This window comes from Entelurus aequoreus, linkage group LG27, assembly GCF_033978785.1.
Source record: "Entelurus aequoreus isolate RoL-2023_Sb linkage group LG27, RoL_Eaeq_v1.1, whole genome shotgun sequence".
Lineage (NCBI taxonomy): Eukaryota > Metazoa > Chordata > Actinopteri > Syngnathiformes > Syngnathidae > Entelurus > Entelurus aequoreus.
Window position 1 is genome coordinate 22,734,484 of NC_084757.1, and position 27,550 is coordinate 22,762,033.

Below are 27,550 nucleotides of genomic sequence, written 5' to 3' on the forward strand. Positions count from 1 at the left end.
GGGGGGGGGCTTAGTTTGAGACCAGGAAAAAACCTTGAACAAAGCACCTAGCACATATACAGTACAGGGCAAAAGTTTGGACACACCTTCTAATCCAATGTGTTTTCTTTATTTTCATGACTATTTACATTGTAGGTTGTCCTTGAAGGCAACAAATCTATGAATGAACACATGTGGAGTTATGTACTTAACAAAAAAAGGTGAAATAACTTAACATGTTTTATATTGTGGTTTCTTCAGAATAGCCACCCTTTGCTCTGATTATTTTTTTGCACACTCTTGACATTTTCTTGATGAGCTTCAAGAGGTAGTCACTGTGCTGAGGTGTTCACTTCACAGTGTGCTTGAAGCTTATACCAGATTATAGCTCAATAGCTAATTTCCATCTACAGTCCCTGGCTACCTAAATTAAAGGGATACAAAAATCATGCAATACAATTATGACAATAAAATCATACTATAGCATGTAATCAAATTAAGAAAAGTCATAAAATGCCCTTTCATGGACACACACTTAATATACAATACAACCACACCTCATTTACATCATCACACAAAGACAATACATGCTTTTGCTCACATCTGTCATCATTTGTCAAAACAACCATGATTTTAACAGACATACCTCACAATTTACAACAAAAATGCTCTCATGGATAAATATAATACACATTAAGTTGATGTGTCAAACATAATGCCCACCTTAGTGACCGTGTGAGCAGCTTTGATTGCTCCAAAGCCACTTTTTAACTTCAATTGTGAATGAAGAGTAATCTGTTAGACTTTTCAAGTTTGTTGTGAGGTCTTTCCATTCCTTTATGGCTTTATTTGAAAAGGCTGATTGTGCAGAAGATGTTTTACATCTGGGTACGCTACACTGCCCCCTGGTGGAGGCTCGTGTGTTTCTAGTTGTCACACTGGACAAAGTGCTTACTGCATGCTTATCACAAGAAAATATTATTGATATTAGTTATGAACTATCCTATTAAACCCCCCCCCCAAAAAAAGATTTGTCAAGTGATATCAAGGATTATACGTCGGTCGCGTTCCCAGTCATATCGAAATATTGTGCTCCAGATGCCATTCTACACGACAAAACAGATGAAAACTTGGAAAAGCATGGAGGTCTACAACTTCTTTGTGTGTGGCTGGGTCAAGGAAATTGGTATTAAGACTCTCTCGGTTAAATATGCATCGTTTTTGCTCGGTTAAGATTGCATTTCATGATTTAACTTTGCGTCTACAGCCATGTTTGTTGCTGTTGTATGCGCCGTTTATGAGTATGCATGTTTTGTCCCGTCTTTATCAAAATATAACTATAGTTGTCAACATTGTGTATGTGCTGAAAGCTTCATTTACGATTGCTGCCTTTGTTAAAAACTTAACTCTTTTAGGTTTTGCTTACGTGTGCTTTCTTTTATTTGGACACGCCGAGTTGGTGCGTTTCGAAACACTCGTAGCAAACGTGTTTAGGAAATACAAGTAATATCAAGATAGTACTTAAATGAGAAATGATACATGTTAAAAGTATATAAAACAAACCTTTAACAAAGTGATCACTGTAAACTCCTGCATTATTCGACTCTGGTACCTTGGACTGGAGTGTGAACTGCAAGATTTTCTCGTCGTTGTTCCGTAAAATCTTGCACTCTTCCGCCCTTTTTGATTAACTCTGAAGAAATGTTTATTCTTGTCGCGATTTGAACGATTCGTACAGCCGAAAACAACACAAGCATAGTGTGACGATCTGTCACATTCACGTCAGGTTGTGTTTTCCTGGGATTGGTGTTTATTTTTTCGGTCAAAGCTCTTATTTTCCTGCTTGTCTACCTGAGCGCTGTTTCCCCTCACCTGCTGCTGATTGGAAGCCTGGCCACACCTGGTGTCAATCAGCTGGCTGCTATTTATGCCTGCCCCGCCCTCCAGTCAGTGCTGGAGAATTGTTTGCTGTCTTCTGTCATCCTGGTTCCTGTTATCCTGTCTCTGGTTATCTTATTAAAGTCATGTTTTCCTGCAACACGCCTGCCATCTCTGCATCTTGGGGTTCACCACCAACAAATCACGACACAATTTTTTCTTCGAGAAAAGCTAAATGGCGCCTAGTACCCATTGAGAACAGAGCGAGCTTGACCACCACGCATATTTAATTAGAGTAAAATCCAAGCAATACCAAGGGTGCCCAAAGTGGGGCCTTTGTGCCAAATCTGGCAATCCGAGTCGTTCCGTTTGGCCCGCCAAAGGGCAGCTTCCCAAATGTGATACATATTCGTATGTATCACCTCTTTCTAGCTCACACAATCATGCTATCCATCCATAGCCGCACTTACATACACGCAAATCACGCGCTTTGCGTAATAGATTGAATATATTCAATCCACAAGTGACAAGAAGCTTCATATGAAATTTTACTGCAAACGTATCTTGGCCATTTCCTGCCCCATCACCTAAAAGAATAAGAATAGCAAATTTGCTTCCACATTGTTATAGGGTTGTACGATATACCGGTATTAGGGTAGTACCGCAAAACTAATAAATCATATTTGGTAATATACCGCCTCTGAAAAGTACCGGTCCGATAAACGATAAAGGTGAAGCTACAACACTGAAATGCCCACCGGAAGAGGTGCTTTAAGACATGGCTAGCTAGCTGGCGGCTAAAGTCCAGCCCCAGTCTGCATTGTTTTAGCTACATCTAAATCACTAATCCTCGCCTCCATGGCGACAAATAAAGTGAGTTTCTTACAAGCATCATCCCTGCAGGACGAGGAATAGCTAAACATGCTTCACTACACACCGTAGCTCACCGGCGTCAAAATGTAAACAAACGCCATTGGTGGATCTATACCTAGCATCCACTGTAATGATACCAAGTACAGTAGCGTATCTAGTCGATACTACTATGATTACGTCAATATTTTTTGGCATCACATCTTTTGTTTTAAAAAAAATTTACATTATGTTTATAAAGTCAGGAAATATATCCTTAGACACATGAGGACTTTGAATATGATCAATGTATGATCCTGGAATGACTTGGTATCGGATTGATACCCAAATGTGTGGTATCATCCAAAACTAATTTAAAGTATCAAACAACAGAAGAATAAGTGATTGTTACATTTTAACAGAAGTGTAGATAGAACATGTTAAAAGAGAAAGTAAGCAGATATTAACTGTAAATGAACAAGTAGATGAATACGTTTTTTTTTTTACCACTTGTCTTTAATAATTTTGACAAAATAATAGAATGGAAAATGACACAATATGTTACTGCATATGTCAGCAGACTAAATTAGGAACCTTTGTTTGCTTACTTACTAATAAAAGACAAGTTGTCTTGTATGTTCACTATTTTATTGAAGGACAAACTTGCTATAAGAAACATATGTTTAATGTACCGTAAAATGTTTTGTTAAAACAAAGCCAATAATGCAATTTTTTGTGGTCCCCTTTATTTAGAAAAGTACTGAAAAGTATCAAAATAATTTTGGTAGCTGTATCAAAATATTGGTATCGGGACAACACTACATTGTTACCATACACTCGTCTTGCAGGGCAGAAAAACCGGGATCGGTCCGTGGAGGAAGTAGTGCCAAAAGCTAGATTTGCATATGTATTTTTATACTAAAATAATACTAATTGAACAATTTATTTCTCATTAAATCATTTTGATCCAAAACACGCACCAAAATACATCTAAGTTAAATTGAAATAGTAAATACATCGTTTTACATAACTAAAAATGAATGGTATGGGCTAATTAAAAACACTATTATGTACATTTAGGCCAGTTGTGTTTCACAATTAAAATCACTGAGTTTGGCTCAGGGCCCATTATCACATTTTCACTTTGGCCCCTTTTGGCGAAACGTTTCGGCAACCCTGTTTGTGATGTGTGGTGTTTTTTCTTCTGATATCCCAACTATAATTGTGGTATCAACCATACCATACCAAACATTGCCGCTGGTATTGACATGCGTATAGAACTTTTTTTTTACCAGTAAATCTATGCAAATATGGTGAGCATTCTGCTTCGTATAGTGATGGTAATGTCTCAATTGTTTCTGACACGCCTATAACAAGTTACATTAAGGAACGCCAAATGTTTACACTTGCACAATTCAACATGTCCGAAAAAGGAGTGGGAAGAAGCATAGTTAATCCTACCCCTTACATGCCCGATTAGTTGGTTCACTTCATGTGTTTTCGCACAGGTCAGGAATAAGGAATATAGCATGGTCATGGAAAATATTAGTTTTTTTTGTAACATGTGTACAATGCTCATGTACATCACATGTGTACAGTTTCACAATTAAAAATGTCCGAAAAGGAGTGGGAATAATTATTTAATTCTATTTTATACCACTTTTTCGTGTCTTAACAGTTATTGATAGTGTGTTTACTTCATGTACATGTTCACCAATTTTTCAACACTAAAATACAAGGATTAAGATGTGTAATATGAAAGTTGAGAAGGTTTGTATGGATGTTTTTTTCAGAGGAATATAATGTGTAGAAGTTGACAAACACTGTCGGGTAATAAATAGGAAGAGGCTGTATAATAAAAATACCTTAAGTGCCTGGCACCTTCACTAACAAACATTGCATAATTAATAGGGATGTCCGATAATGGCTTTTTGCCGATATCCGATATTCCGATATTGTCCAACTCTTTAATTACCGATACCGATATCAACCGATACCGATATATACAGTCGTGGAATTAACACATTATTATGCCTAATTTGGACAACCAGGTATGGTGAAGATAATGTCCTTTTTTTTAAAATTAATAAAATAAAATAAGATAAATAAATTAAAAACATTTTCTTGAATAAAAAAGAAAGTAAAACAATATAAAAACAGTTACATATAAACTAGTAATTAATGAAAATGAGTAAAATTAACTGTTAAAGGTTAGTACTATTAGTGGACCAGCAGCACGCACAATCATGTGTGCTTACGGACTGTATCCCTTGCAGCCTGTATTGATATATATTGATATATAATGTAGGAACCAGAATATTAATAACAGAAAGAATGGGGGAGGGAGTTTTTTTGGGTTGGTGCACTAATTGTAAGTGTATCTTGTGTTTTTTATGTTGATTTAATTAAAAAAAACAAAAAACAAAACATCAACAACGATACCGATAATTAAAAAAAACGATACCGATAATTTTCAATATTACATATTAAAGCATTTATCGGCCGATAATATTGGCAAGCCGATATTATCGGACATCTCTAATAATTAATGCATAAATAGAACATAATATACAGTGGATATGAAAAGTATTTAGAGCCCTTCACTTTTTCCACATTTTGTTGTAACAACCTTGTTCCAAAATGGAATACATTTATTTTGTCCTCAAAATTCTACACACAATACTTCATAATGGCAGTGTGATTTTTTAAATTTATTTATTTTGCACATTTATTAAATTTGGTCTTTTTTTAATACAATGCCACAAGCTTGGCACACCTATTTTTGGCCAGTTTCACCCATTCCTCTTTGCAGTACCTCTCAAGCTCCATCAGGCTGGATGGGAAGTGTTAGTTTTCATCCAGGATGTCTCAGTCCATAGTTGCATTCACCTGGATACAGCAAAAGCAACATTGCTTGAGATTGTTTTGATTGGCATACATGCTCTCAAACGACTACATTTTTTATTCCGATTACCGTATTTTTCGACTTATACTCAGGAGCGACTTATGTGTGAAATTATTAACACATTACCGTAAAATATCAAATAATATTATTTAGCTCATTCACGTAAGAGACTAGACGTATAAGATTTCATGGGATTTAGCGATTAGGAGTGACAGATTGTTTGGTAAACGTATAGCATGTTCTATATGTTATAGTTATTTGAATGACTCTTACCATAATATGTTACGTTAACATACCAGGCACGTTCTCAGTTGGTTATTTATGCGTCATATAACGTATACTTATCCAGCCTGTTGTTCACTATTCTTTATTTATTTTAAATTGCCTTTCAAATGTCTATTCTTGGTGTTGGGTTTTATCAAATAAATTTCCCCCAAAAATGCGACTTATACTCCAGTGCGACTCATATATGTTTTTTTCCTTCTTTATTATGCCTTTTCGGCCGGTGCGACTTATACTCTGGTGCGACTTATACTCCGAAAAATACGGTAATCACATTTGGGATTTTGGACTAATCACGATTAACCACTGTAAATTACTTCTTCACTTAATTAAAAATAACTTGAAAAAAGACACTAATATTTTTACACAAATGCTATTTTATTGTCATAATGTCATACAGGAAAATAAAAACAAATGTTTTACTTGAATGGAATGCATTAATTGGCTCAAAACAGTTTTATCTAAAGAACCGTCAGGGTTTATTTTTGAAGTGGAATTTACCAGCGAGCACACCAGTCGGAGTCTCCTCACTCATCTTTGCACTGACGTATGCATAAAACTGATCACTGACCGTGGAACAACCCACGCTGCCTTTGAGGTACCCATTGGCGGTTAAGGTAAAGAAGCCGATACCAATACCGATACCGATCACGTGTATTTCACTGTACATTTTAAAATGTATTTATGGTGACCAGTTATTGACAGTTTGACAATACCAATACAATATTTAAACTAGATCCTTATTCTCTTTTATTACATACAATTCTTTGAGCAATTCAAAGGCCATAGTGCATAATAACTAAACAAAAGCCAAAACTACCACTCAATCTACTTCTCATTTTAATTATTTGGTTTTTAAGTCTTCCTGAGTTTGTAACCATTAATAAAAACAACAAAAACATAGTAATTTGAGAAAATAAAAATTTCAACCTAATCACTCTAGTATCGTTTTTATATACCGATACTACCCTTGGTATCGGCACCACCAATTTATGGATCCTCTAACGTGTTGTGTACTGACTGGGACAATACTGACATTGTTGTTATATTATTCTCTCTCTAGACTCTTATTAATCTACTTGTTAATTTCCTGTTAATATCTGCTTACTTTCTGCGGTTCCATCTACACTTCTTAAACTTTACTAATAATGTATTTATCGGTGTTGCTCAGTTTTTAGCATGTCTGCTCCTGGCTTGCTCTCGGTGTGTAACATGTTTAGCCTTGTCCTCCAGTGATAATACTTGATATTGATACTTAAGATACGAAGAAATGCAGTTAATTTGCGGTAATAGAGGTGATTATTATTAGCTGTGTATGGAGACACATAGTTAGCTGCTAACCACTTGTTAGCCAGAGGACTAAAAATAAATAATGTCAGCCAGAGGGGATCGATGTTTGTGATCTGCATTAGTCAGCAATGGCATTCACATGCTTTTTCACAATATTTGGCCCATACTGATCTGTCCGATTGATCGGTACACCCCTAATAAATACAGCGGAACCTCGATTTAGCGGACCTTTATCACAGAAAAGGAGAAGGCACTACCAGGACACAAGCCAATGAAGGATCGCCTCACACTGCTTGTTTGTGCTAACAATAGCGGTGACTACGTGAAGCCACTGTTTGTTTATCACTCCGAAACTCCCAGAGTGCTGAACAATGCCACAAATATTAGCCAACACAAGGTAAAATGATTTTCCTTTTTTTGTTTTTATTTTAGCAACATGGTGGTTGACATTTTGGAGCGCACAAACGAGACTTGTGTGTGCGTGTTGACATTTAAGCTTGCTGTAAAGTTGTGTTTTTTGTATAAAAAAACAGATTGTTGAGCCATTACCCCCTTGTTACATATATATATATATATATATATATATATATATATATATATATATATATATATATATATATATATATATATATATATATATATATATATATATAGTGTGTGTGTATACACTACCGTTCAAAAGTTTGGGGTCACATTGAAATGTCCTTATTTTTGAAGGAAAACCACTGTACTTTTCAATGAAGATAACTTTAAACTAGTCTTAACTTTAAAGAAATACACTCTATACATTGCTAATGTGGTAAATGACTATTCTAGCTGCAAATGTCTGGTTTTTGGTGCAATATCTACATAGGTGTATAGAGGCCCATTACAAGCAACTATCACTCCAGTGTTCTAATGGTACAATGCCTGAGATCGGTAGGTTGGAGTTCAAATCCCAGCCGAGTCATACCAAAGACTATACAAATGGGACCCATAACCTCCCTGCTTGGCGCTCAGCAACATAGGGTTGGAGTTGGGGGTTAAATCACCAAAATGATTCCCGGGCGCGGCGCCGCTGCTGCCCACTGCTCCCCAAGGGGATGGGACAAATGCAGAGGACAAATTTCACCACATCTAGTGTGTGTGTGACAATCATTGGTACTTTAATCTTGTTTGCTCATTGGCTCAGAAGGCTAATTGATGATTAGAAAACCCTTGTGCAATCCTGTTCACACATCTGAAAACAGTTTAGCTCGTTACAGAAGCTACAAAACTGACCTTCCTTTGAGCAGATTGAGTTTCTGGAGCATCACATTTGTGGGGTCAATTAAACGCTCAAAATGGCCGGAAAAAGAGAACTTTCATCTGAAACTCGACAGTCTATTCTTGTTCTTAGAAATGAAGGCTATTCCACAAAATTGTTTGGGTGACCCCAAACTTTTGAACGGTAGTGTATGTATATGTACAGTATGTATGTATGTATGTCTATTCCTGAGGGAACTCTCCTGAAGGAATCAATATAGTACTATCTATCTATCTATCTATCTATCTATCTATCTATCTATCTATCTATCTATCTATCTATCTATCTATCTACCGTAATTTCCGGACTATAAGCCGCACCTGACTATAAGCCGCACCAGCTAAATTTAGGGGAACATACAGATTGCTCCATATATAAGCCGCACCCGACTATAAGCCGCAGGGTTTTGATGTGTAATTACCGTAGTATATAGGGGTTCCTGCTACCACGGAGGGGATTGTCGGGACAGAGATGACTGTTTGGGAACGCAAAGCGTCCCATTTATTAACAATAAATCTTTCAATCATTCAATCAAACTTTCACATCTTTGACATGGCGAACAGCATTCGTGCAGAGTACAAATAATACAACGGTGCAAAGTAATACAAAGTGCTCACCTGTACGTTATCAAAATAACCAGCCTACCGGTATATGAAAAGTCAGTCTTTAATCATTGTGTCATCGTCTTCCTCCTGCGTACTAAAACCACCGAAATCCTCTTCGTCGGTGTCGGAGAAGAACAGGCCGTAAATAAGCCGCACCCATGTATAAGCCGCAGGGACCAGAACGAGGGGAAAAAGTAGCGGCTTATAGTCCGGAAATTACGGTATCTATCTATCTATCTATCTATCTATCTATCTATCTATCTATCTATCTATCTATCTATCTATCTATCTATATGTACAGTATGTATGTATATATATATATATATATATATATATATATATATATATATATATATATATATATATATATATATATATATATATATATATATATATATATATATATATGTATATATATGTAAAGTATGTATGTATATATATATATATATATATATATATATATATATATATATATATATATATATATATATATATATATATATATATATATATATATATATATATATATGTTTTTCCCCCCACACATACATATTACGCTCTACCACGGTATCGAGCACTATTTTTTTGGATAATCTAATTAAGACATATATATATATATATATATATATATATATATATATATATATATATATATATATATATATATATATATATATATATATATATATATATATATATATATATATATATATATATAGTGTCTTCAAAGTGTGCAGCTTTTTACTAAAATAGGGACTTTTGTTGAGGCTAGAACCAATTATTCATGTTCACATTGATTCTTATGGGGAACTCTGCTTCACCATAGGAATTATCCGTTTACGAACCATGTTCAAGAACAAATTAAGTTCGTAAATCGAGGTTCCACCGTATATACTTTAGGGTGGAACGGTTCACACAGTTCTCGGTTCGGTCCGGTGTACATTGTTGTCCTATTTATGTACAAAAATATCTTATGAGATAAGACTTAAACATCGCTCCTAAAGCTTTGACCCTTGAATTAAATGAAAAAAAATCCTTACGTTTATTGATACAATAAATCATTGGAAAATGTTGCTCTGATTTCAAGTCAAAGCATAATGATGTTGCAACATAATAACGCTTTCAGTTTACATGCTTTTAATTTGAGAAAAAAAGCAGATGCAAGGATGCATCAGTTATTATTGCAATGAGCTGTCAAGTTATCATTAACTTAATAATGAAGATGTTAAATATTCTACAATCCCTGGACTTGGTGGTCACATTCACAACTGTTGACTAGCATTACCACAATGTTTTCCTGTGGTTTTGGACTATACGTAATCATAAAAGTTGTAAAAAAAAGCATATTACTTGACACTTTTAAGTAACTAGGGAACTGTTCGGCTCTTTGGAGAAACAGGGTAATTTTGTAGTTTTTGCCGCCTACTTGTGTTTGAGTTGGCTGCTGTGAGGTCTGAGGCAAGCAGGTAGCTCACCTGAGAATGGTATGGCTCCGGGGAGCTGAGTGAAAAGTTTAGTTTCGGTCAGAGCGGTTGTTTGAGAGAAGGTGCACGCGTGCCCGTAAACACGATTTCCCCAGACAAATGTTCCTTTAGCGTTTCACTCACATTACTTCAAATTGTGAATTACATTTTATATAGCGCTTTTTCTCTAGTGACTCAAAGCGCTTTACATAGGGAAACCCAATATCTAAGTTACATTTAAACCAGTGTGGGTGGCACTGGGAGCAGGTGGGTAAAGTGTCTTGCCCGAGGACACAATGGCAGTGACTAGGATGGCGGAAGCGGCGATTGAACCTGGAACCCTCAAGTTGCTGGCACTCTACCAACCGAGCTTTACCGCCCCAAATTGTGTGTTTAATAGTAGATTCCGCTTTTATTGGCCAAGTCCGTACGTGGAAATCATAAGGCCCCTACACTTTAACAGTGACTATATATGAATATTAAAGTGGTCCTATTATGCAAAAGCAACTTTTTTTTACTTGTTTTTGTGTATTTGGGATCCCCATAAGCCCCCAAATTTTGAAATCAAACCATGGAGGCATGGCGGAGATATTTATAAAACAATCTTGCCTTCCTTCATACTTGGTCCGAACAAGCTGTTTTGAAATTTGAGTAGCTAGTTACATTTTTCTTGCTAGTTACGTCAGCGAATATTCCCCGTATATGGTAAAGCTTTACCCGAAGATCTTTGTGTGAGTCTGCCATTGTAGTCCGACATTAGTCCAGGCCTGGGCAATTATTTTGACTCGGGGGGCCAATTTTACAGAAAAAAAATGTGTCTGATTTTTAGGGACACAGTACGAAACCTCACAATAATGTCTGATTAATTGCTAAACACTTTGAGAGACCACCTGAAAAAACGCAATGGAGTTAAGAATGTTTTTTACTGAATGAGACACCCAGAATGTTCATGAAAATAAACAAATGGGGGATTAACAATATTAACCATGAACGATAAAACATTGAATATTGACAACATATGAACGTCACACCCTCTCTCCATCGACATATTTTACAATCAAGCGAAACACAACAAAAATGCAATAAAACACAGTGAAATATGAAAGCGAAGGGTAAAAAAAAACAAAAAACTGCAATCTGATATATCTGATATATCACTAAGCTTTACAACTTTCTTGTAAAAATCTCCTTCCGCGTCTGTCCCTGACACCCGCATTTCAGGCTAGCCACTCTGGAAACACTCTGTGGAAACACTCCCCACCCACACTGCTTGGTGCCTTGTCTGAGCTGCTGCAAAAGCACAGATTCCAACCATTGAAATACTTTGTATAGTTCAAGACTTACGGTCATTTGAAAACATCACTGCACATCATAATGGCAGTGACAGTCACAATCTTAAAGATCTAAAAAATATATTTGGGGGATGTCCGGCGGGCCAGATGGAAAACCTTAACGGGCCCTCGGGCCTTAATTTGCCCAGGTCTGTTGTAGTCTATAAGTTCCTTCTTTTTCTATATCCTCTTGTTGTGGGGCAGACTTGCTCGTACATGCACATGCATCCTCTGCTGTTGCAAAGTAGTTATAAGTAGTAGTATAGTTGTAATTTATTTCTGTCCGTAGACTCAATACAGAAGCGCTAAAAAATACAACATGGCTGACGGTGAGAAGACGCTTTCGAAGTAGAGCCACGTAAATAAGACCGCCCACAAAACAGGACATTTGAAACTACGGTCAGAAAACGACTTGAAGATGGTCTGTAAAATATAATCTATGCGACACCACCATTACATGTTATATAGACCACATGGAAGTTTTTTAATGTAGAAAATCATCATAATATGAACCCTTTAATGTATAAGAATTTGCCTCATGATATTATTACACAATTGCCTAAGACGAGGCTACTGAGGTTAGTAAAAATGTGGAGGAAAATGTGCTAATTAATATATATATATCTATATCTATCTATCTATATATATATATATATATATATATATATATATATATATATATATATATATATATATATATATATATATATATATATATATATATATATATATATATATATATATATATATATATATATATATATAGTCGAGGTTTCTGTGGTTTATCTGTTATACAGTGCTCAATACTGGGATAGAGCGGAACAGATGTTAGGTCATGAAAAAACACAGAGGCTATTTCATCCCTACAAGCCTGTTTCGCAGGTTTGCCTGCTCTTCAGGGGATTTTATTTATAAAATCTGTTTCGCAGGTTTCCCTGCTCTTCAGGGGATTTGATAAAATCCCCTGAAGAGCAGGAAAACCTACGGAACAGGCTTGTAGGAATGAAATAGCATCTGTAGGGATCAAAAAGCCTCTGTGTTTTTTCCTGACCTAATATATATATATATATATATATATATATATATATATATATATATATATATATATATATATATATATATATATATATATATATATATATATATATATATATATATGGATATTTTTAGGTACACTGTAAAAAAAAATCTGTATATTTTAAAAATCCTGGCAGCTCAGTCGTCATAATTTTTACCGTACAATTTACGGTAGTTTTTACAGCATATGGAAAAACGGTACAATGTTATTTTCCGCTAAAATTCTGGTGACTGAGTTACCAGGTTTTTTTTTTTTTTCCGTAAATATAGTGATTTTCACATTGAACACTTTGATGGATAACTTGCTTTGAAATCATTATGCATTTATTTTTATTTTGACAAAACATTTTTTGAGAAATGTATGATAAAATATTTGTTGCAATATTAGATTATATTAAAGTTTAAAAGATATGCGATTGCATGCAGTACGTGTATTTTTCTTCTGTCATAATAGAAAAAAACCAAATACATTTAGTAAGAAAAGATCAATTACTTTATTTACGAATATTGTTTCCAGGCTTTTGCGGGCCATACAAAATGACGCGGCGGGCCAAATCTGGGCCCCGCGCCTTGAGTTTGACACCTGTGTTTTAAACTGATGACTAAAACAAAGAAAAAAAGGAAAAAACTTGATGGGAACAACACCGAACTGTGTCAGGTCAACCAAACCAGATTTTTTTGTCATAAACCATCCCTATCATATAAAATCATACACTCACTTGTGTATATACACTGTGTGTACAAACACTTATAAAACACACACACGTGCGCACACACACACACACACACACACACTTCTTGAAGCTGCAGTGCTGATGTGAAATGTGAATATGATGGATGAGCCTGTGTGCAGGTTAGACATCTGTAGTAAACAGATTGGACTGCAATGGCTGATCAATGGGCTCTGTTCCACTGTAATTAGACACACAGCGCACTGCTTGACTCCAGCCACTTCAGCACATTCACAACCCTCCTCCTCCTCCCACACACACACACACACACACACACACACACACACACACACACACACACACACACACACACACACACACACACACACACACACACACACACACACTGCAGCCTGCATACAAGTTGTACAAATTCTGTCTCTAAACATACCATGCAGCACGTGAGCTGGACATGATCGAAGGCAGCTTTCAGACAATGCGGGCAGCAGCAGGTGGACGCCATCTTTCCTTCTCCCCTCTTTCTAAAATTTCCCCCTTTTTCGCGGGACATGGGGGGGGCGAGCTGAGCGGGACACGCCGGCGGATTTCGATCCCCGGCCGGCAGGGGAGGATGGCGGCTGCCGAGGTGGCGAGGCGCCTTAACCTTCCATTCACTGCACTGCTACACCTGTCTGCCTCTTACCAGAAACAAACCCACAATGCACCACTCTATTAACTATTAATCCCCTCGGCCTTCTGCACCCCCCCCCCCCCCGCTCCCTCGTGTAAAAGTGTTTTGAAATAGGCTCCGTGTATGGGAAGAGGAGCCGGTCTCAAGTGTTTGTGTTTAGGGGGTGGGGTGGAAGGTTGGCTTGGGTTATAAATACCCTCTCAGAGCCCAATAGAGTGGGCCGTGTTTGAAGTAGCAGACTGTAGACCTGCTCGGGGTGGGTAGTGGGGGATAGTCTGACCTCAGTCCCAACAGAGAGCCCCCCTTCCCGTCCAGTTCCTACAGCAAAGTCGGTCAATATCTTGCTTTTCTCCTCCATTCACAACACCCCCTGCGTCCCCCCCTCCATTCTTTCTCTACACAAATTCTCCTCCCTGCACGTCCTCCACAATCTTTTCAAACCCCTCATTTTTTAACACAAAATGTTTACTTTTGTGCAACAGCCACTCGGTGTGTCCCCCCCCCCTGTTGCGACTCAAACTGCATTAATATTGAATCAAACACCATCTTCAACTCCGCCCATCTCGCCCCTCCTCACCGCAGGCTGGCTCCCTGTCTGCACTCTGCAGGATGGAAGGAATATTCCCACTGGGCAGGGCGCATGGATTAGCTTTAAATCAACTTTTTATATGGCGATAAGAGTGGGAGCTGCAGGAGCTCTTCTTCTGGCGTATACGTGGAATTGTTTAGCGACAAAGTTTTATATACAATCTTGCAAAAGTTGGGAAATCTACCGACATGAGTAGGTTTTTACTCTTTTCTGGCCATTCTTCGGTTCGGCATCCATTTTTTTTTTGTCATTAAATGTCTATTTTAAGTGTTGGGTTAGTGAGTTTACCATGAATTGATTAACGTGGACCCCGACTTAAACAAGTTGAAAAACTTATTCGGGTGTTACCATTTAATGGTCAATTGTACGGAATATGTACTGTACTGTACTACTAATAAAAGTCTCAATCAATCAATCAATCATGGCGGTATCATGACACAGTTCACTTCTGTACGAGGGTTGAGAGCATAGGCGCTAGGGCTTTGAATCTTTGGGTGTCCCACGATTCGATTCAATATCGATTCTTGGGGTCACGATTCGATTCAAAAACGATTTTTTTTCAATTCAACACGATTCTCGATTCAAAAACGATATTTTTCCCGATTCAAAAGGATTCTCTATTCATTCAATACATAGCATTTCAGCAGGATCTACCCCAGTCTGCTGACATGCAAGCAGAGTAGTAGATTTTTGTAAAAAGCTTTTATAATTGTAAAGGACAATGTTTTATCAACTGATTGCAATAATGTAAATTTGTTTTTAACTATTAAATGAACCAAAAATATGACTTATTTTATATTTGTGAAAATATTGGACACAGTGTGTTGTCAAGCTTATGAGATGTGATGCAAGTGTAAGCCACTGTGACACTATTGTTCATTTTTTTAAATTTTTTATAAATGTCTAATGATAATGTCAATGAGGGATTTTTAATCACTGCTATGTTGAAATTGTAACTAATATTGATACTGTTGTTGATAATATTCATTTTTGTTTCACTACTTTTGGTTTGTTCTGTGTCATGTTTGTGTCTCCTCTCAATTGCTCTGTTTATTGCAGTTCTGAGTGTTGCTGGGTCGGGTTTGGTTTTGGAATTGGATTGCATTTTTATGGTATTGCTGTGTATTGTTTTGTTGGATTGATTAATTAAAAAAAACAAAAACAAAAATAAAATAAAACAATTACAGAAAAAATTACAAAAATTATTTTTTTAAATGAGAATTGATTCTGAATCGCACAACGTGAGAATCACGATTCGAATTCGAATCAATTTTTTCCCACACCCCTAATAGGCGCCGATCTACATTTCTGCCAGTGGATACTCGGTGTGTGTGTGTGTGTATTAGTGTTGTCCCGATACCAATATTTTGGTACCGGTACCAAAAGTATTTCAGTACTTTTCTAAATAAAGGGGACCACAAAAAATGTCATTATTGGCTTTGTTTTAACAAACAAATCTTAGGGTACATTAAACATATGTTTCTTATTGCAAGTTTGTCCTTAAATAAAATAGTGAACATACAAGACTACTTGTCTTTTAGTAGTAAGTAAACAAACAAAGACTCCTAATTAGTCTGCTGACATATGCAGTAACATATTGTGTCATTTATCATTCTATTTTTTTGTCAACATTATTAAGGACAGGTGGTAGAAAATGAATTATTAATGTACTTTTTCATTTACTGTTAATATCTGCTTATTTTCTGTTTCAACATGTTCTATCTACACTTCTGTTAAAATACAATAATCACTTATTCTTCTGTTGTTTGATACTTTACGATCCGATACCAAGTAGTTACAGGATCATACATTGGTCATATTCAAAGTCCTCATGTGTCCAGGGACATACAGTATTTCCTGAGTTTATAAAAAACGAAAGAAGATTTTGTGATGTTAAAAAATATCGATGTAAACATAGTAGTATCAACAAGATACGCTATTGTGCGTGGTATCATTACAGTGGATGTTAGGTGTAGATCCACCAATGGCGTTTGTTTATATTGTAGCGTCCCGGAAGAGTTGGTGCTGCAGGGAATTTTTGGGAATTTGTTCCGTAGTGTTTATGTTGTGTTGCGGTGCAAATATTCTTCCAAAATGTGTTTGTCGTTGTTGTTAAGTGGGGTTTCACTATATGGCACAGGTTTATGACAGTGTTGGCATTGTTCATACTGACACCCTTAGTGTGACATGTATGGCTGTTGAGTAAGTATGCCCTTCATTCATTCGTGTGTAGTGTATTTAAAGTTAAGATGATTCTGCCATTAGTTCATGATCGGGCACAATGAAGACTTGGTTACGCTTTGTTAATTATAAACTAATTGATTTGTGACTTTTTAATTATGTAAAACGGACCAAACTCACCACAAAATTAACAACAACAAGATTGATTCATCAAAAATTACTTAAAAGATTGAAAGTTGCCATCAATCCTACGTGGGTGCTCTATGGTTGAGAGTGGAACGAAGGCAAAAAAGCGTAAATTAAATAAATAAATAAATAAAGCATTACAACAATGAGAGTTTGTTGTTTTAAGGCAATTCATGGAACCAAGATGGTATTTTATGGTGTTATATTTGGGGTCTTCTCAAGTTTCATACATGTGAACCAACCATTTCTTCCCAAGCGAATTAAGGCTTTTCTGTCTGTCACTCACACATAAGTGAACTGGCAACTATTGTCTTTGTTTATTATTTATTTATTTCCAGACAGACATAAATTTGTATTACATTATTGTTTCTCTTGTTAATATCAGAGTCTGTTCTGGAAAAAGGTCATCCCTAGAAGCACACAACTTATGGACAGAAACCCACAGTTAAAATATACATCATCATATAATATACAAAATACAGTACAATACAATACATTTCAAATCTACACACCAAATACCCATTTACAATTTCATTTATGAATGAAAAAAGGAATCCAGAAATCCACCAAATCAGTCTCAATATCCTACTATTCAAATTTAATTAAAAGGTTGCATCTTGAAGATCTGCGATATTCTAATCATACATACAGAGGTCAAGACCAAAATTATGCGACTAATGTGAATTCCTCAACTATAAGGGGTGTGCAAAATGCACTAAGTATAACGTCGCAGTACATTTTGCTTAAGACACTTTTTAAAAATGTTTAAAGAATGTGATTCTTTTATAGAGCTATCAATCTCATTCCAGATCATCGGGCCTCTAAAGGCTATACTAAAGCTTGTACACTTTAGATGACGATTTTCCCCTCATAATAAAGGTTTACTTCCAGTGTTTAGGCCAGGGGTCAGCAACCCAAAATGTTGAAAGAGCCATATTGGACCAAAAATACAAAAACAAATCTGTCTGGAGCCGCAACAAATTAAAAGCCATATTACATACAGATAGTGTGTCATGAGATATACATTGAATTGAGATGACTTAAAGGAAACTAAATGAGCTCAAATATAGCTACAAATGAGGCATAATGATGCAATATGTACATATAGCTAGCCTAAATAGCATGTTAGCATCGATTAGCTTGCAGTCATGCAGTGACCAAATATGTCTGATTAGCACTCCACACAAGTCAATAACATCAACAAAACTCACCTTTGTGCATTCACGCACAACGTTAAAAGTTTGGTGGACAAAATGAGACAGAAAAAAAAGTGACATAAAACACGTCCTAGAAAGTCGGAGAATGTTAAACATGTAAACAAACTAAGGTGAGTTCAAGGACCGCCAAAATTAGTAGGACAAAACGGCGCTCGACAAATACTCGAATCAGTGAAGCATGTTTAATACAAACAGTGTGCTTTATAACAATTAGGGAGGTTTGTGTCATGTTTGTCCTCCTACAGAAACCATATTAAAACAAAAAATATATATTTTTTCCTCTCATCTGTTTCAATTTTTCATACATTTTTGAAAAAGCTTCAGAGAGCCACTAGGGCGGCACTAAAGAGCCGCATGCGGCTCTGGAGCCGCGGGTTGCCGACCCCTGGTTTAGGCTATCTTAGAATATTCCAATATACCGACTCGGTATATTGGAATATTGGTTCGATATGAGCAAGAAAAACCTAACAAAACTACAGTGCATCCGGAGAGTATTCACAGACCTTTCCACATTTTGTTGTGTTACAGCCTTATTCCAAAATGCAATTATTCATTTTTGTACTCAACATTTTACAGACAATACCCCAGCCCTTTGAGACACTTGTGATTTAGGGCTATATAAATAAACATTGATTGATTGATTGATTGATAATGACAATAGGAAAATGTATTTTTTTTGTTTTGTTTTTTTGTTGCTAATTTATTACAAATTTCAAAAATAAATAAAAGTATTCCCAGCCTTTTCTTAATACTTTGTTGATGCACCTTTGGCAGCAATTAGAGCCTCAAGTCTCTTTTGAATAATATGCCATTAGCTTGGCACACCTATCTTTGGGCAGTTTCGCCCATTCCTCTTTGCAGCATCTCTCAAGCTCCATCAGGTGGGATAGGAAGCGTTAGTTTTCATCCAGGATGTCTCTGTACATTGCTGCATTCACCTTTCCCTCTATACTGACTAGTCTCCCAGCTCCTGCTGTGGAAAAACACCCCCACAGCATGATGCTGCCACCACCATGCTTCACTGTAGGGATGGTATTGACCTGGTATTCCCTCCAAACATGATGTCTGCCGTTCACACCAACGACTTAAATTGTCGTCTCATCTGACCAGAGAATTTTGTTCCTCATGGTCTGAGAGTCTTTCAGGTGCACCTCTCAAGCTCCGTCAGGTTGGATAAAAAGTGTTGGTTTTCATCCAGGATGTCTCTGTACATTGCTGCATATCATCTTAGTCTAGTCAGGGAAGTGACTAAGAACTTGGTGGTCACTCTGTCAGAGCTACAGCATTACTCTGTGGAAAGAGGAGAACCTTCCAGAAGGACAACCATCTCTGCAGTAAACCACCAATCAGGCCTGTATGGTAGAGTGGCCAGACGGAAGCCATTTCTTAGTAAAAAGTTTGCCAAAATGCACCTGAAAGACTCTCTGACCATGAGAAACAAACTTCTCCGGTCTGATGAGACAAAGATTGAACTAATTGGCGCAAATACCAGGTGTCATGTTGGTAGGAAACCAGGCACCGCTCATCACCAGGCCAATACCATCCCTACAGTGAAGCATGGCGGTGGCAGCATCATGCTGTGGGGATGAATGGTGGATTCAGGATAGAGGGAAAGACGGATGCAGGAATATAAAGACAAATTCTGAATGGAAACCAGCACTTATCATCCAACCTGATGGAGATTGAGAGGTGCTGCAAAGAGGATTGGGCAACATTGCTCAAAGATAGGTGTGTCAAGCTTGTGGCATCTTATTTAAAAAGACTTGAGGTTGTAATTGCTGCCAAAGGAAAAGCTAAAATACTGCTTCCGGTTCAATTTGTCATCACACAGATAAACACGCATTTTTGCATTTTGGATGAACTTATTATCGATTTTTGTGTTTATCTGGATAAATAAAAATCCATAAAAGGAAAACAGCACAAAATCCAATTTTATGGCGATATTTTATGGCTGTCATGTCTGTGTGATCATGTTTTGTTTTAGTCATGTCCGGTTTTGTTTTTGGACTCGTTGTGCACTTTTGTTTGTTTTGTCACCATAGCAACCCATTAGTTTTCACCTGTCCTCACGACTCACGCACCTGTCTTTAATCATGTCTTCACTATTTAACCCTGTAGTTGCCAGGCAGTCAGCCTGGCAACATCACACTCCTGACAATCTGTTTCATGTCCATTGTTCATGCTGCTCCTTTCGTCCGCAAGTAAGTTATTGTTTATTAAGGCCATAGTTAGCAAGTTTTGTTTTTTGTCCATAGTTTACGCCAAAGTGGTAGTTTTGTTTTTCATAGCCAAGTTTTCTACCTCCGCTGTGAGCGCCTTTTGTTTATTGTTCCTTTTGAGTGTTAAAATTAAATATGTCTTCAACTCCATGTCCGCTCCAACTTTTATGGCATCTCGGAAAAACAAACCCGCCATAGTCCACATCATGACAATGGCGGGGTTGTCAGAGCGGGGTTTGGTGGTAGCGGGGGTATACTGTAGCCAGGAAGAGTTAGGGATGCCATGGATTCTGGGTATTTGTTCTGTTGTGTTTATGTTGTGTTACGGTGCGGATGATCTCCCGAAATGTGTCTGTCATTCTTGTTTGGTGTGGGTTCACAGTGTGGCGCATATTTGTAACAGTGTTAAAGTGGTTTATACGGTCCACTCTCAGCATGACCTGTATGGCTGTTGATCAAGTATGTCTTGCAGTCACTTTCGTGTGTAGGCAGAAGCCGCATACAACATGTGACTGGGCCGGCACGCTGTTTGTATGGTGATAAAGCGGACGCGTCGACAGGTTGTTGAGGATGCTAAAGGCAGTGCCATTACGGCAAGCCCTTAATATTGTTGTCCGGGTGAAAATCGGGAGAAATTCGGGAGAATGGTTGCCCCGGGAGATTTTCGGGAGGGGCACTGAAATTCGGGAGTCTCCCGGAAAAATCGGGAGGGTTGGCAAGTATGCGCTCACCTTTGTGGATTCGCATAAGACGTTTGATGGACAAAATGAGACAAAGAAGGAGTGGCATAAAACACGTCTTTCTGTGGCCGCGTGGGAGAAAGTTGTACATGTAAACAAATTACGGTGAGTTCAAGGATCGCTGAAATTAGTAGGACAAACCAGGGCTTGCCAAAATCAGTGAAGCATGTTTAATGTAAACAGTGGGATTTCTAACAATTAGGACGGTTTGTGTCATGTTTGTTCTCCTACAGAAACCATATTAAAACAAACAAACAAAAATTTTTTTCCTCATCTTTTTCCATTTTCATACATTTTTAAAAAAGCTCCAAGGAGCCACTAGGAGCCGCTTGTGGCTCGAAAGCCCCGCTCTAGATGGAGCCCGCGTACCACGAGTGAGAATCACTGTGTTACGCTATTTAGATAACTAACACAGCTATTGCTATCTTGTCTACACAAACTGTTGTGGAAACGGGATCAGGGTTGACTCAGCAGAACAGTATCATGTTAACTGATATTAATTAGCTTGGTAGAATACAGTACAGTAGACTGACAGTCAATGGTGTATAATTGAATCACCAAAGCGGTGTGCACTACTTGGCTGCAACCAGCAGAGGCGCTGTTCATTCTGGCTTTACTTGCTCCAGGGAAGATGATGTCAGCTAGGCCTTTACATTTACACAAGTTCAGAGTTCCGAACATTCAGCGTTATAGATTCACCTATCCCATGCCAGCAAGGAGAGATTGGTTGATAAGCTCTCTTTGATAACCAAGTGCTAAAAGTCTTCCATTGTTATTCTTTATGGCCGTGGTGTCAAACGTACGGCCCACGGGATGAGTTTTTATCCGGCCCGGGATGAGGTTTTATCCGGCCCGCGGGATGAGTTTGCTTTGTATAAAAATTAGCCCAAATTTTGGAATGAAAGATAAAATCACCAAAATGATTCCTGGGCGCGGCACCGCTGCTGCCCACTGCTCCCCTCATCTCCCAGGGGGTGAACAAGGGGATGGGTCAAATGCAGAGGACAAATTTCACTATAAGTAGTGTGTGTGTGACAATCATTGGTACTTTAACTTAAACTGTGTTTTTATGTGTCCACTAAATGTCGCAATAGCAATCCTTTGTATCTTTGTAGATGATGCTACATATGTAAAAAAATAAATAAACCACATGATGTTAGTGCACCAGTCGAGGAAAATGAGCAAACTACATAAATAACATACTGTAATTTGATTTTGGTATTATTTTTTTATCTTGATAGATTGAAAATTAACACCAATGAGTTGACTGATGAACATTATCACATAATTTATTCAGAAAATATAAATAACGACAAATAAAGATAGAATACTATTAAAAGCAACATGTTAGTGTAAAAACAACAACAACAACAACATTATGATTTGTACATTTTCAGAATATGATTGTTCTATTTTTAAACAAAGAAAACAATCTGAAGTTGACTTGTCCGGCCCACTTGGGAGTAGATTTTCCTCCATGTGGCCCCCGATCTAAAATGAGTTTGACACCCCTGCTCTATGGTCTTTCATTATACTTTCATTTGTTGCAATGAAGTCCATTCAGGACTTACTGTTTGTATACTTACGTTTGTATACTTACCTTGCTTTGTGTTCTTTCCCCTCTCTGCCTCCCACTTTCATCCCGATCCCTCCCACTGCTGCCATCCACGCCAAGCCTGCAAGCGCAAAGAACAGGAGCAACACAAGGACCGCAACACGGCGCCCAAGAAGCAGCGCTTGGTCTTCACCGACCTGCAGCGCCGCACGCTCATCGCCATCTTCAAGGAGAACAAGCGACCATCCAAGGAAATGCAGATCACCATCTCCCAGCAGCTGGGCCTGGAGCTCAGCACCGTCAGCAACTTCTTCATGAACGCCAGGCGCCGCTGCGTGGACCGCTGGCACGACGACCACGGTACCAGCCCAGGGCAGCCGGGCACCTCTGCCACCACCTTCTCCAAGGCCTGAAAGAAGAAGGAGTTGGAGGAGAGGGCCTGCAGATGGCCGGGCGTCCAGGTTGGAAGGGCAGGTGTAGCAAACTGGCACTGAGACCCTGCCAATGACAACCATTCCTGGCCTGGACCGATCTGACAGCGTCGTCTGCCCGAGAAATCCTTTGTGCCATGCAATCATCTTTTTTTGTCGGTCAAAAGTTCAAGCTCTAAAAAGGTGAAGTCAGGTCTAGTCTGCATTACTCACATAAGGACAATCATTGATTCTGTCTTTTTTAAAAGAAAATCATCCTTAGGGCATCTTTGTTTCAGACAAAGTAAAGAGACACCAAAGATTTTGTTGTTGGACGGTATACCGGGCACGAGCTAGCCTCTTTTCACCACCGACGTAGCCACTGGTCTTGCTTTTTTACCCCCTCTCCACTCACCTCTTTGTGTCCACTCTCGTACCCCTCAACCGAAGCAACAGAACGGCAATAAATCGGACAGAGCAGCCTTACAATCCGAGCCCTATACCGCACACACAAGGCCGTCAAAACCTAGGAACGACGTAGTCTGTAAGGAAAAAAAACAAGGCTTTCCACTTCCCTCCGCCCCCTCATCCTATAATCTCCCTCATTCCTCGGCCTAAGGTATTCCCTGATGGCCGCCCATCGCAGAAAGAAGCTCCAGCCCGATCATACGGCGAGCTAATGAATTGAAAAATGAATCGATGCAGACAGAGCGAGCGAGGCCTTGACCTCTCCCTCAAGGTGAAAAACCAGGACGCTCAGCAGCAGCAGGTCCTCCAAGCGCAGGTCTCGATATATATTTTTGCACAGATGTTGGAGGCCTGCAAAAGGGGAGACGTGTCACTGCGAGCCTGACCGAGAGGTTCTTTGACCGAGAGAGGCGGGTGATACGTCTGGACGCGCTCTTTTGTTCTGCGAGGAGCTTTTCCTCCGATCGATAACCCAGAAAGCGACGGTTAAAGCGACAAAAACGCCGGCATCCGTCCAGTTGCTATAGGGAATGCACCCAGCGGAGATGGGGACACAAAAGGGCCTCAGAGCGGTGCCTCCCTTCCAAAGATCATTTACTGGTAGAGTCACAGTGCCCCCTGCTGGCTAAAGCATAGACGCATTCAGGCCCCGGCTGATCAATAACTAGCAATTGTCCAAGCTAAAGCAGAGGGGGGTGGACAAAATCAAATCCTAAAACTGTATGGACCGAGCAGCAAATACAATACAAGATGCATATTTATTTTTGGGAGGCTTCTTTGGCCTATCGTCGTCTCATATTTCCAAACACGTGTAAGGTTAGCCGTAGCCGAGACAAGCTGTCCAAAATGCTAAAAATAAATTTGTGCCAATGCATTACTGCCTTAATTCCAATCAGACAACACGGTTTACACATAAGTGACACTCGGTGTGTGTCACCATAGCAACCAACAATCAGCTTTTTCTCCCTTCCAATTGAGGCAAACCGCAGAAGACGAGAGCCGTACATGTTGCAAATACAAACACAGAAAAAGTCTGTCTTTTTTTTTTTTTTTTTTTTTACCCCTTTTCTACCTCCTCAAACCCCTCCCTTTGAACCTTTTTCTCCTCTACAACGATGCGGGTATTCGATTAGTACCATAGACACAAAGTTTCTATTTCTTGTTACTGTTGTGCTCTGTTGTGTGCATAAAAGTAAGGCACCTTGTCGATGAATTAAAAAAAAAAAAAAAAGGTAGGACTTTCTTAAAAAAAACAAAAACAAAAAATGGGAGTGGTGGGGTGCAAGGATGGTGTATGATGAAGGACATTTTTGGCATTCAACGGGACTCTGAGGAGACATTTACCACGGGAAACAGGGAGAAGAAGAAGTGACTCTTTTTTTTGGCATTTTTATGTCAGCAACTGTGGTATTTTTAGAGCCCTAAAACTGATGGGAGACCAAAAAAAAAAGAAAAAAGACCTTCGAGGGGGATTATCTGTATGGTCGTAAGATGCAATTGTAGCATTTCCAACTATGTAGTCAGACTCCATGTGCAGAGAGGGCGCTCTCCACTTAACTTCACGTTGCTGTAAGCAGTGAGTTAAAGCCGCCGAAGGACGACGAGCTAAAATCGTGGTACAAAAGTGTTTTTTTTGGGAGGGGTGGGGGGGGACGGGATAAGCGAAGAATCGGCTCGATTTTTTTCGGGCTGACAACAATGTTTGTAGTGAGAAAACCAATGTTGGCTACCTCACGAAGCTGGGTGGTTTGTAAAACCGCCATTGATACCAAAGATACAGCAGCCTACCGCTCCCCCAAAAATACTATGCCTGTGGGGGGGCCGCCACTACCCAAAAACACACATTGAACACACACGCATACCGTAAATGCTCTAATTACAGCAGGGATGTTTGTTTACCAACACCACTAAGAGGAAAAAGTCGGCAATAATTGGAAAGTTATTTGATAATAATGATTTGGAGTGCGTGAAAAAGTGGAAAATAGCACTCTTTGACCACATGGCCATTTATCAACAAGTCTATTGCGCAACACAGCTGCACCAGAACCAATGTTGCAATAGTGCGAAGGAGCAAACTTCCCCAGTCAGCATTGATACCACTGATGTTACGTAAACCGTAACATGCATGAGTTTCACACCAACACCAACCAAGATTTGAAAGGTAAATAAATCTGCAGGATGCAGACCACTCACGATACTTCAAATGCGACTGTCAGGGCTATCAAAAAGAACAAGTTTTCGCATAGGATTAATCACAAAAAAACCCGCAGATTAATCACACAATTTGAAAACATTCATGTATGACATTTTGACAGAAAAATTGCATTTGTGTCCAAATATTGCTCAGTGGCCTTGTGGTTAGAGTGCCTGCCCTGAGACTGGAAGGTTGTGAGTTCAAACCCCCGGCGGAGTCATACCAAAGACTACAAAAAATGGGACCCGTTGTCTCCCTGCTTGGCACTTAACATCAAGGGTTGGAATTAGGGGTTAAATCACCAAAATGATTCCCGAGCGTGGCGCACATTGCTGCTCACTGCTCCCCTCACCTCCCAGGGGGTGAACATGGGGATGGCTCAAACGCAAAGGGACACATTTCACCACACCTAGTGTATGTGTGACTATCAGTGGTACTTTTACTTAAATATTGTGTTTTAAAAAAAAAAAGTTGATTTAAATTATGCAAGCACATAATAACCTGCGATTAATCGTGATTAATCTAAAATTCAAAAGTGTGATTAATCAAATGTAAACATTGACAGCACGTAAAGCATAAATTAAGTATGTTTTTGTTAATGCCAATGTTTATTTGCTTACATAAGCTCTCAAGTACCACCTCAGAAAACACTTGGCTCTCCACGTACCACAATAATGACCAGCAGTAAAACGCAGTAGCGTAGTGGGCTTAAGTAGTCATTAAAAACAAGGCAGATGTTTTATTTAACAAGTATATTTGGCCACTAACACTACACACAGTTTGAACGGTAACACTGTGTTTGAATATTCAATTCACCTCTTAAGGCCCAAGCTGTTTGTTTACATTATTATTATTTTTTCCTCTTTGCTATTTGGGCTTATTGGACCCTAATTAGAATAAAAACTAAAAATCTTCATTTTATATGATGTACTTAGTCCAAAAGTAACAAACGTGTACTTCATGTGTAGTGACATGCTAATTTTCATTTTTACACTTTTTTTTCTCCAAATTCCTTTGTATGTTATACTCCTCTGACACTACCAGATAGCAGTATAAGTGTCCATATGTCGGCATAAGACCCCAATTCAGTAGTGTACACAATTTTGAAAATAAGAGCTAAAAGGTGCTGTCCACGCATGTGGCCACTAAGCCTTTAGAGGTTAAGTGATTCTTTGACGTACCTTTAGATCATTTTCATTGAGGGCCACATTGCAGTAATGGCTGCTTTCAGAGGGCCGCTTTTTTAAAATTCATTTACTCTATAAATGCGGGTAATAACCTGTGATTAATCATGATTAATCAAAATGCATATTCATTTGATAAAACATTTTTTTATGTATAACTTGCTTTAAAATCATAAAGGTGACAAGCAGATATTTAACAGTTTTTATCTCACAAAAATAGTTTTGCAATACAGTATATAATTGGCATGATCAGATATTAAAGTTTAAAATGTGCATTTTTTTTCTGTCAAAATTGAAAGAA

General features: G+C 38.3%; 1 protein-coding gene and 1 long non-coding RNA gene across 2 annotated transcripts in view; one reads left to right on the forward strand and one right to left on the reverse strand.

Moving 5' to 3' along the window:
• LOC133644797 (uncharacterized) overlaps nucleotides 1–1,865 on the reverse strand; it is a 132,482-nt gene extending 130,617 nt beyond the window's left edge. Inside the window, exon 1 of the long non-coding RNA XR_009824832.1 lies at nucleotides 1,543–1,865. This is a non-coding gene — a long non-coding RNA (uncharacterized LOC133644797). The remainder of the gene's footprint in view (nucleotides 1–1,542) is intronic.
• Nucleotides 1–26,934, forward strand: part of onecut3a (one cut homeobox 3a) — a 53,054-nt gene extending 26,120 nt beyond the window's left edge. Inside the window, exon 2 of the mRNA XM_062039541.1 lies at nucleotides 23,114–26,934. Coding sequence (XP_061895525.1) covers nucleotides 23,114–23,406 — 293 coding nt within the window. The 3' untranslated portion in view covers nucleotides 23,407–26,934. The remainder of the gene's footprint in view (nucleotides 1–23,113) is intronic.
• Nucleotides 26,935–27,550: the final 616 nt, after the last annotated feature.